At 49.9% G+C, this 11920-nt stretch overlaps 1 protein-coding gene across 1 annotated transcript; it reads right to left on the reverse strand.

Moving 5' to 3' along the window:
• Positions 1–288: 288 nt before the first annotated feature.
• LOC102256114 (membrane primary amine oxidase-like) lies at positions 289–7239 on the reverse strand. The gene is given in 6 exon segments (XM_014547217.1): positions 289–2178; positions 2397–2526; positions 3520–3805; positions 4815–5138; positions 5141–6378; positions 6578–7239. Coding segments are annotated over 5 exon segments (2238 nt in total). The 5' UTR covers positions 6363–6378; positions 6578–7239; the 3' UTR covers positions 289–1902.
• Positions 7240–11920: the final 4681 nt, after the last annotated feature.

Consider the following 11920-nt stretch of genomic DNA (forward strand, 5'->3'; position numbering starts at 1 on the left):
CACAGCGTTTGTTTTGGGGGCAAGATGAAAACATTTGCATCCATCATGGTCCCAATTTCTTTAAATAAGAAAACACAAGAAAGTCAAAACGATATTTATTTGGGCTGAGAAGTAAAGAGAAACTAAATCACTGATCTGAAAAGCAAAATGGAAAGAACCAACAATAGCAAACTAGCTCTGCCTTAGCCCTTTCCCAGCTGAGCTCTTGTCACCATATCGTGCTATTATTCTTGAATCAAGAATGTATCTTCCACAGTGTTTAGTCTTTGTATGAAGGTCCCTTTGACCCTTTCCCAGCTGAGCTCTTGTCAACATATCCTATTATTCTTGAATCAAGAATGTAGCTTCCACAGTGTTTAGTCTTTGTATGAAGGTCCCTTTGCCAGAACTCAGTTCCTTTCCAGCTCACTTTTTTTTTGTTGAGGATTAACAAAAAGAAAAAGAAAGAAAGAAAGCTGTCCATACACCAATGTCTCCCACAAGAAGACAACCAGGGATTGTCTTTCTCTCCCACAAGATAGCCCCTTGCTGTCCTAGGCTTCCCCAGCCCAGGGACAGAGGAGGACACCAGAATTGAGGGATGGGGGAGAATTTCAGGACCTGAAGCAGCAGGGACATCCACCCAGGACCTTAGAGGGAAGGCCAGGGAGTAGAAGCTGAAGTAGCAAGAGGAAGAGGAGGGAGAAAGAGCAGAGAAGAAACGTGCTAGGATGACAGGGAACGAAACAGAGAAGCACCTTCCCAACAGCTGGGACACAGGCCAGGAAGGGACCCTACCCGGAGGTCTTAGAGGCCTCACTTTCATTTTCAAGACCCAGGGCAGAGGAGGAGCTGAGCAGGCCCAACAAAGCATCCGAATGTACTTAATGCCATTGGCCTGTATATTTACTAGTAAAGATGGTCCGATGGTAAATCTTACGTTGTTATGTTTTACCACAATAAAAAAGAGAAAAAGAGGAAAAAAAAGGTACAATCACTTTGGCAAGCAGTCTGGCAGCCTCCTCAAAAGGTTAAACATATGACCCAGCAATTCCACTCCCAGCTTTGTACCAGGAGAAGTGAAAACATATGCCCACATGAAAACTTGTACACAAATGTTCACAGCAGCATTATCCATAATAACCAAAACGTGGAAACAATCCACATGTCCTTGAACTGATGAATGAACAAACAAAAATGTGGTAACATTCATACAATGGAATACAATTCTGCCCTCAAGAATGAAGTCTTGTTTCATGCTACAAAGTGGATGCGCCTCAAAAACATTCTGCTGAAAGAAGCCAATCACAGAAGACCACATGTTGTATAGATCTGTTTACATGTAATGGCCAGAATATAGGCAAGTCTGTAGTGACAGAAAGCTTGGTGGTTGCGTAGAGCTGGGAAGGGTTGAAGGGAAATAGGAAGTGACTGCTATCAGGTATGGGGTTTCTTTCTGCGGTGATGAAAATGTTCTGGAATTAGTAGTGATGGTTGCACAACTTTATGAATATACTAAAACCCACTAAATTGGACACATTAAAAGGATAAATCTTATGGTATGTGAATGATATCTAATTGTAAAAAAAAAAATTTAAAAAACTGTTAGAAACAAAAAGTCTCCTGGGAAAAAGCTAGGCCATCACTCCAGCTCCAGCTGGCCATTCCTCTCCTCTCTGGGACAGAAACCCAGCAGGTCTAGGGTCAACAAAGTTGAGTCCCTGCTGTGGCAGGCATCACAGGCTCAGGATGCTTCCAATAGGAGGGTGATGCAAAGAAGGGTGATGGGAGAGAGGATCTTGGGGGCAGGGGAGGAGAGGATCTTAGTGGGAGATCAGGCTTCCTGGCCCAGTGCCCACTGCTCCCCCTCTCCACACACCCTGGCCCTGGGGCCCTGGACACATTCCCCATCCCAGGGACCACCTAGATATGAGAGAAGCCCCCATGAGAGAAGGCAGGGAGGTCAGGGGCACAGTCAGCAGCCTTGGGGAGGCAAGCCAGGGGGTTGACCTCACAGGCCCCAGCATCCTGGTCCCCCCGGAAATAGATGGAGTCCGCAGAATCAGAGGAGGGGTCCTGGTCAAAGAAGTTGTAGGGTCGGAGGAAGAAGCCCACACCATTCCCCACAGTCACCGTGTTGGGAATGTCCTCTGCATGTGGGATGTGCAGGAAACCAGCTGTCACCCAGGCCACCAAGTCCTAGCAGGGGAGAAGGAAGAGGATCACGAGGCCTGGCTTTGCTAAAGACACACCTGCCTCCCACAGTAGCCTGGTATGTAAGGATTCAGTTCACCAGCCCAGGATCACTGTGAAAACGTGAAGCTTCGTTTCTTAGTGGGTTCTAAAGTCCGCGGAGGGCCCTGGCATGGGAGAGTGAAGTGGCTCATCCTTGCTCCCGCCACCTCCCCGAAACTAACCTGCCCTGCAACAGTTTCATTGTTGATGAAGTCAGTGAAGTCCACGGTGGGTGTCCAAGGGTCGTTCAAATTGTAGATGCTGGTGCTGCTGGGCTCCTCCTCCTTCCGCTGGGTCACGGCCAGCTGGTACCTACAGGAGGTTTGGATTAGACCCACAAGGCCATCAAACTGTCCTACTGTTTGAAGCTGCACTGAAGAGGGAACGGAAAGGAAAAATAAGCCACAAGGGTCTCTGTTCACTTCCCATTCTCCCTCTCTGCCTGTCCCTCATAGAGTTCCCACGTTCGTTCAGTAACGTGTATCTCAAACATCAACTGGCCATTGTTCAGGCTTCAGGTCCTACTGTCGTTCATGCATCCATCTAGATCCTAGATCAGAGCCTGGGCCCTGGATGCATGGACATGGCCTGATTCCCATTTTAGGTCAGTTTCTATATTTCAAATGCCTGGGTTTTAGGGAATACCCCTGCGATCTGTGTTCCTCTTACTCTGGTTTTCCCTCCAACACTTATTGCTAACATTTAAAGTTAAAGAACAGTGTAGTGAACACACATACTAGTAGACCCACAACCCAGATTCTATCTATAACATTTTATTGTATTTGATTCCACATGTGTCGCTCCATTCTTCCATCCAGTCAGTAGGCCTCATTTTATTTATTTTCACTATTACTTTTTTTGGTTAATCCTCACCCGGGGATATTTTTTCCATTATTTTTAAAAATTATTTATTTATTTATTTTAGAGAGAGAGTAGAAGGGAGGAAGGGAAGGAGAGAGAAACATCCATGTGAGAGAGAGACATACGGATTGTTTGCCTCCCACATGTGTCCCTACCAGGGTTGGGGGATCAAACCTGCAACCCAGGTACACACCCTTGATCTGGAATCAAACCCGAGACCCTTCAGTGTGTGGGGCCTACACTCTAACCACTGAGCTACCGGCCAGGGCACTAGGCCTCATTTTACATGGATCAAGATTGTGGCCACAGGCTTGTGTGTGTGTGTGTGTGTGTATGAGTGTGCATGTACACCCACAGGAGGTGGGGGAACCTGGATACCAAGCAACATGGAGCCCTTCTTACAGTCCATCTCCCCCAGCTTCCCTCTGACACCCTGACACTCACCTCCCTCAGCTGAAGGCTCTCTCCATGGAGCTGTTCTGGGGCAGCGGCTCTCCAGCAAAACTGAGCACCTGGATGCGGTAGCCCCGAGGGTGACCCCACTTGTTGCTGTGGTTGCTGGCCAGGTACAGGTAGCGAGGGGTGGCACTTCCCAGGGGGAAGGTGGCCTGCTCCTCTGTCTCTAGCAGCTTCCGGGTCACCTGCAGCCTCTGCATCTGGTGCTCAGGGCTCCAGGGTACAGCCATGGGGACGAAGACCATGTCCTCAGCCCAGACCCAGTTCTTCAGTCCTGCCGAGGTGAAGGGAAGGAGGAGGGAGAAAGGATGGGAGAAAGGAATGATCACCCACCTGGCTTCAGATTGGGGGCCAAAGAGAAGCCCAGAACTGAGTATGTCCTCTACTTCTCTTCCTTTTCTCCCCAAGATATTCCTGATTCAGAGATTTCGAGAAGATCTCTCTCGCCGATGTCACATCTGGTAACAATCCCAGATGCCTTGTGACTGGGCCTCCCCTGACCTTCCTCTGAGGAGGAATGGTGGTTTACCTGAGGTTGAAACAGCCTAGCAGGCAATGTGCAGAGTCAGATCTTTCTGACTTGAGGAAGGGATTGTGCCTCATATCTGAAGCCCCCCAGCATCTCCAGAACTACCGTACCATGTAAATATTAACAGTTGTAGCTCACATTTACTGAACCTGAAGGTGCTATGCATAGGCATCATGCTGAGTGCTTTACATGTACTGGTGATCTACCTGTATAACAGCCTTCTGAAGGAGGAACTACAATTGTCCCCATTTTACAGCTGGGACAACTGAGGCTCAGAGAGCTTAAATAACGTGCCCTGGCTTTTCACCAAAGGGACACTGTTAGTATTGTGGCAATGCTTGAGACTCAAGTCTTCATTTGACTCTAATGCCTACACATCAGCACATGAAGGAAACCAACAACGCCTCACCACACGGCAGCAGACATGTGGGCCCGAAGTTGCTGGAGCTTGGAGGTGTTTCCCATAGTTTGAGGTTTGGCAAGGAATTAAGAGTAGGGCCAAAGGCAGTCAGTTCCCTGAATTTTGGAGTTTTGAATGATCTGTTAGAATGTAACTAGGTTCCATATTAGGAATCAGCTTAAATGATCTGAGACTGATCCGCTAAGGGTGGAAATCTTTTAGGAATCTTACGTTTGGCACATTTACTTCATATACTCTTACATTTTTAATGTTTCAATGACAATTTTTAAAGTGAGGCATGGAGACTTCAGCCCCCTCTTCTGGAATGCCCCCCCACCCCCGGGGATATCTTACCTCCTACATCCAGATCTACCTTGAAGTGGGCACTGTGGGTGTGGGCAGTGCCCAGCGTGTGCTCCCCAACCTGGTTCCCATAACTTCGGGCAGCACCAAAGAGGAACGTTGAGCTATTGTAGCCCGTGGCATGCAATTTGACTTCTATGGCCCCGTTGGGGTGGAAGACCATATCCCACACATAGTCATAGTTGAGCATGGTAGACACAGACCTGATGACCAGAACTGTCTCTGCAAGGCCCCCAAAATAGTGGGAGTGGATATCTGAGTGGTGTCGCCTCAGGGGTAGGCCTTGGTTCTGTTCAAACACACAAAAGGCATCTGTATTGTCTTGGGGGCTTGGGACTCCAAAAGGAAGTGCCAGTCCACGTAGGTGGCCAGGTAGGGGCAGTCGACCCCACGGGTCAGAGGTGAAGAGAAGCGGCCCAAGCCAAAGCCACCATCTGTGTACCGGCTTCGCAGAGCAGACGGTGAATTGCCACCATAGACCGTCAAGGCCTCCTGGACGCTGACTTCATAGGCCAATCTCTCCCCTTGGAAGCGGATGTCAAAGATCCTCGGGCCACTGAATGCTCCAAGACCAAAAGAGAAAGTCCACAATGAGGAGGCCACTTGACTCCCCTGGACACTGAAGCGGGGGCCCTCGGGATGAAACTGCAGAGGGGGAGCCGAACCCGGGGGCACCTGGGACTTCAGGGACCAGGACCCACCTGTGCCATTGTCTGGGATCCGCACCACATTCACCAGGCCGGCCTCAAACTGGTTCTCCAGCTGAGCCAGACTCTTATAGTAGCGGCCTTGAAAGAACACCTTCTGGATGGTCCAGAGGGCAGGGTCCAGAGCCTTGTGGTCTACCAGCAGCTCCAACCCCACGGGGTGCAGGAAAAACCCAGCCCCTGAGATGTTGTAGTAGAGGCCAAACCAGGTGGCCCGGTCTCCTGATTGCAAACCCCGGGGAGCCGTGTTCATCGTGACTAGGTTCCTTCCTTGGTGCTTGTAGAAGCAGCAGTGGTGGAGGAGACCAGCAGCCTGGGGCAGCTCTCTGTCAAAGATCATCTGGTCTATGTCCAGGTACTCTCGGATGAGCACGGGGCGTCGGTGATAGGGCAGGGGACCCCCATGACGCTCCACAGTCACATCCCGCATGTAGGAGGGGTGTGGCAGTGGTCCCACCACCAGCTCACTCACGTTGGGCTGGGGTTGTCCGCCAAAGAAGACGATGGCCAGTGCCTCACGAGCAGGCGGGGGGCTCCCCCTGTCCAGGTGTGCCAGGGCTGCAGCCTTGGGGGGCAGCTGCAGCTCCACGGAGAAGATGCAGTTGTCTGATGGGAGGGCCTGGGCTGCATCCACCAGGCCTGGCCCCAGCTGCTGGGTCAGAAAGCTCATCACAGCCGTCAGCTCCTCTTGACTCAGGTCTGCAAACAGCTGGCTCTGGCCAGGCTGTGTCCAGTGCTGGGCACTGGGAGATATGGAGGGGCAGCGGGGAAGCTGTCCAGGCTTACATCTCCTCTCAAATCCTTCCTCACTCGCAGCTCCACCTTCACCCATGCCTATCACCAAAACACTACAAAGGGGCAAAATAAGGAAGAAAGCCATAGCTAAACCTCCTGGCTGTCTTCAGGCTCTTGAATTGGAGTGAATAATGGGAAATAGAAAGATAAACAAGACCTGGATACAGGATCAGCACCTCTTTTAGTCTCTGGAGGTTCCTGGTCTCTGGCTGGTGCTGCTGGACAAGACAAGACCTGGTACAGGATCAGCACCTCTTTTAGTCTGGAGGTTCCTGGTCTCTGGCTGGTGCTGCTGGACAAGAGGCCTGATGGGTACATTGAAGAGAATCAGCCAAGGGCAGAGGGTTGGGTGGGGGTGGAGCTGAAGCTGGAGGGAGCCAGGGGTCAGGCCGGGCTTGGGAGGTGGGGCTGTGGTAGGAACCTGGACTTTCAGTGGCCCACATAAGCCTCTGTCCTCTGTTCCAAATCAAATACTCAGGGTCAGGGTTGGGGAACAAAGTGGGGGAGGGGTTGGTTTGGGAGATAACACAGCTGGAGGGAGGAAAGAGGAAGTGACAGGGGCAGAAAGGGACTGTTCTTGGGCTCTTCCTCCTTCCTCTGAATGGAACCTTTCTCCAGGCTACAAGGCTATAAGCGAAACATCTGCCCACACCTCTCCAGCCAGGTTCCTTCATTCCTGCCATTAGTTCATGGTGCCCTCTAGATTCTTCCTCCTGTCACTCTCTCGTGCCCCCCTCCCCCCACAACAACCAGAACCCCACCGCAGCCCCAGGGATGCTTGAGAATAATGTTGCGAACACAAAGCACCTGGGAGGGGTTGAAGGTGGAGGCTGCGTGAGACAGGTCAACACTGTGGAGGCTCTGTGAGCGCCCTAAGTGCCTGGAGCATACAGGATGCGGAGCCAGTGAGAAGTTGGAGGGGGTACAGGGGCTGCAGAGTGTAACAGAGACACCCCCTCCCTTCCACACACATGTTGAGCAGGACTGATGGGCCAGGTTAGAGGTCAGGGGGCCTGGAAAACTGGCTGTGGAATTAACTAGCAGCCCACAACCCTCAACTCCGGGAAACCTCCTCCAAAATGTTGCAGACTCAGAGAGAAAAGCCACCTCCATTCTCTGCCAGGTGAGGTGCCGTAGGCCGGCGTGATCTGGGCAGCCAGATCCCGAGGGGAACTAGAAGAGACGGAAGGTTCAAGAGAAGGAACATGCTTCCCTCCTGAGCCTGGGGAAGAATCCTTTCCAAGCTGGACACGTCCGGGAAGACGTTTTCCAGGAATGATGCTAGACTGAGCTTGCAGGCAGGATGCATTCTCCTGGCAGAGAATGGGAAAGACATTCCAGCCAAAGGGAACAGAAGGTGCAAAGGTACAGAAACCTGAGACAGCCTCAGCATGGGCAGGGAATGGCCAAAAGGTCAGCGTGTTTGGTGTGAAGTGGGGACGGGAAGGAGGGCAGGGACCTTGTGTGGTTCATGTTTTAAGTGTTAGTGATCTGAGGAAGACAGGAAACATCTCAGAACCCAGACATTTCAACTAGGGCAACCAGCCTTACAAAGGTCAGATTATCCAGAAATATTTATACAACCAGTTCGATTTAGATATGGAAACTTGACAGGTTTCCCTCTCCTTTGTTCTTTATTTCTTAAAAATAATATATTTTTATTGATTCCAGAGAGGAAGGGAGAGAGAGATGGAAAGATCAACGATGAGAGAAAATCCTTGAGCGGCTGCCTCCTACATGCCCTACACTGGGGATCGAGTCCGCAACCCGGGCATGTGCCCTCACTGGGAATCGAACCATGACCTTTTAGTGTATGGGATGATGCTCCAACCAACTGAGCCACACCGGCCAGTATTTATTTTTAATTTTTAAAATGTTTTAATAACATTTTGTTGAACAAACAGGAGAAAATGGGGCTTTTGCTCTAGGACAGCGGTTCTCAACCTGTGGGTCGCGACCCCTTTGGCGGTCGAACGACCCTTTCACAGAGGTCGCTTAAGACCATCCTGCATATCAGATATTTACATGACGATTCATAACAGTAGCAACATTACAGTTATGAAGTAGCAACGAAAATAATTTTATGGTTGGGTCACAACATGAGGAACTGTATTTAAAGGGCCAGAAGGTTGAGAACCACTGTCGTAGGAGAAAATAGGTGTGGGTCAGCCCCTCCTCCCATCCTTGTCTTGGCAAGTCTGGCCTCAGGGCAGTGGAAAGGTAGCAAAGTAGCGGTGGCCACTGTTAGCTGAAGACTAACCAACCATTCCCCAAAGTCCCAGATGAGTCTTTCCTAACCCTAATCCCAATAGCTATCATTGAATTTCCTGCCAACCAGGTGAGTGAGGGCACAGAGCTGGTTATCTGTTATAGAAAAATAGAGAAACATGGCATTTCATACCCACCCCTGAGTGTTGGGGAGAAAAACTCACACCCAATATTCCCATTGACTGAGCAGTAGGATGGAACTGGAGAGCTTCTTGTAGTCAAGACAAACAATAGAGCTGCTATAACTAAGGCAGGAAGAGGTCATTGGAAATTGGCTGTACGACCTTGAGAATTAGGGGGAGCAGAATCTAATGTTAAGGCCTACCTACTCCTGGCCACCAGGCAACTGTGAGTCTGGGTCTTTCATAAGTCATGGTCTCAGCTCCCAGCTAAGATCACACTGTTAAGATTGCTAATGTTTTTTGTCCTGAACAGTGTTACCAAACAGAGGTCAAAATATTCACTCTGGTGGGGTATCACCAAGCTATTATATGGGAAGGTGGGTAATGATGGGGGCCAGGAACCCTTTGCCTTGGCTGGTGGGGGAATTGGTGTATAAAAAAGCATCACCCTGCCCCAGCCGGTTTGGCTCCGTGGATAGAGCAGCGGCCTGCGGACTGAAGGGTCCCGGGTTCGATACCGATCAAGGGCACATGCCTGCATTGTGGGCTCAATCCCCAGTAAGGGGCATGCAGGAGTACATTGTGGGCTCAATCCCCAGTAAGGGGCAATGCAGGAGGCAGCCAATCAATGATTCTCTCTCATCATTGATGTTTCTATCTCTCTCTCCCTCTCCCTTCCTCTCTGAAATCAATAAAAATATTTTTTTTTTTAAAAAAAGCGTCACCCTGACCACCTTCCCTAAGTGTCTAGCTGTTGCATTGTTTCCTCTGATATTGTTTCATCCTAGTTTTCCCAATCATCATGTTAAATACCCTAAAAACTTGTTGAAAAGGTGTCCCTCTTGCCCTAACCGGTTTGGTTCAGTGGATAGAGCGTCGGCCTGCAGACTGAAAGGTCCCAGGTTCAATTCCAGTCAAGGGCATGTACCTTGGTTGCGGACACATCCCCAGTAGGAGGTGTGTAGGAGGCAGCTGATCGATGTTTCTCTCTCATTGATGTTTCTAACTCTCTATCCCTCTCCCTTCCTCTCTGTAAAAAATCAATAAAATATATTTTTTTAAAAAAGAAAAGAAAAGGTGTCCCTCTTGCAGAATTACTCAGGAGACAGGACTATACATCCTGCTCCCTCCACTAGGTCTTCTCTTTGAGTAAACTTGGCCCCAGCCTCTGGGAATGTGATGAATATGAGTTTATCCCTGGGAGCCAGAGTCCACCTCTAGCCCTCAGGTTGAGGACTGGGCCCAGAACACAGTGCCCAAGTGGAGCTGCTGCCCCAGAGGCCCTATGTGGTCAATTCAACTGCCTAGTACACCCAGGTTACACTCTGTACTGATCTGCATTCTAGGGAGATGACTCTGGCTTGGGTATGGGACAGACTAGAGGTGAGGAGACCAGGTAAGAGGCAATGGGCCAGGATGAGGCCAGTGACCTGGAGGTCAGAGAGGAAGGGATGACTCTGAGAGATGTTTAAGGGCAGAGTTTACAGGACTTGGTGCCTGATTGGGTGTGGCTGGCAGGGAGGGCACAGCATCTTACATGACACAAAGATTTCCCATTGGGTGACTGGTGAGTGGTGGGGCCTTTCACCAGAAGAAGAACAAAGAGCAGCAAGTTCCAGAGGGAAACTAACAAGTTTGTGTTTGAGGTACTCATGGGGAAGCTCCAGTATAGATGCTAAGAAAAGGAAAAGTTTATGGATCCAGAGTACAAGAGAGAGGTTCTAGGCCTGAAATATAGATTTGGGTGAAACAACAAATACTAGCAGTTATAGTAGTAGAGGCTGAGGTCACCGAGGGGGGACCTCTGCAGAGAGAAGAGAGGAGGATCAAGGAACATGCTATTCCCTGGAACGTTGTTTGTGCTCTTCTTTCTCCCCTGGCCAATTTCTACTCCTCTGCCAAGATCAGCTTAGACATCAGACCCCGCAGGAAACCTGCTGTTGTCCTGCTCCCACCTCTCGTCTAATAGTCCTCATCTGTAATTGCCTCTTTACTTGCTCTTGGGGGCAGAAACTGTATCTTTTATTCAATAATACATCCTAGTGCCTCACATGATGCCTGGCACTTAGAAGGCACTCTATACATCTTTGTTGAATGCACAGAAGAATCCTTCTGTTGCACTGGGAACTGGAGCCCTTCTCAGGGGATTCAGGAGGACAGCAGGGGCAGGTGAGCGCATCTTGTGCTCTTCACAGGGGGTTCCAGTGTCTGCATTCCCGGGGATGTCCAAGTTATGCCTTCTGAGCTAAGCCCCAGGGGTCTCCTTGTCCAGCTCCTCTTAGGGCCCAAGTCCTAAAGTTCTCAGCCTTGGGGACACTATTCTTTCAGTGCTTGACACCCTCGGTCACTGTTCATTTGACCACAGGTCTGAGGCCAACACTCTAGCAGGCCCCAGTGATCTAAGGAAGAGATTAGGTTGGGGCCCCAGGGCATTGCATGGGAACAAAGGCCATGTCCTCAGCCCAGACCCAGTTCTCAGGTCCTGCCAGGATAGGGGGAGTGTCAGGGGGGAGGGAAGGGGGACTGACCCCAGCTAGGCTGGCACTCTCACGATCTACATGTCCATTGAGGCCTGGAGCAGGTGGTGTCATCCCTATGGTGAGCGAGACCCAACCACAGTCACATTTTCAGATAAAAACTTGTGAGCATTTATTTACACACACTCACACACACTCTCATCGCATACAAACACTCGCACTCTGTGGTCTAGAGACCATTGGGAAACTGACCATAAGAAGGAGTGATAGAAGGTAGAAACTCCTCCCCATCTACTATTCCACTGACTCAGAGGCGAACTTGAGCTTGGGGAAGGACAGAAGGTAGCAGAAGCTGATGCCTGAGCTCCCTGGATAGATCTCCCTCTGGTCATAAGCTGAGCAGCATCCAAAATCCATTTCCTACACTTCACCTCCTGGCCTGGCCTGAGCTTCCAGCAGGCAGAAGTTACCCTTCCCCACTGCTTCTCATCGCTCCTCTGCTAAGAGTGATAGGGAGCAGAAGTGAGAGAAAGAACAAAAGAGATTTACTGAGGTTTAGCCTTTTCTTCAGAGAGATACAAGCAAAAGAAGGCAAAGGAGTTACCATAAGTTTTTGGTCTCAAAAACTTAAGAAAATTGAGTCCATGGCCCCATCCCTTAACTCATTTTACCCTCCCCTACCCCAGGCCTGTTCTAAAAGACATATCAGTTTTTTAAAAAGTTATTTA

This window comes from Myotis brandtii, unplaced genomic scaffold, assembly GCF_000412655.1.
Source record: "Myotis brandtii unplaced genomic scaffold, ASM41265v1 scaffold469, whole genome shotgun sequence".
Taxonomy (NCBI): Eukaryota; Metazoa; Chordata; class Mammalia; order Chiroptera; family Vespertilionidae; genus Myotis; species Myotis brandtii.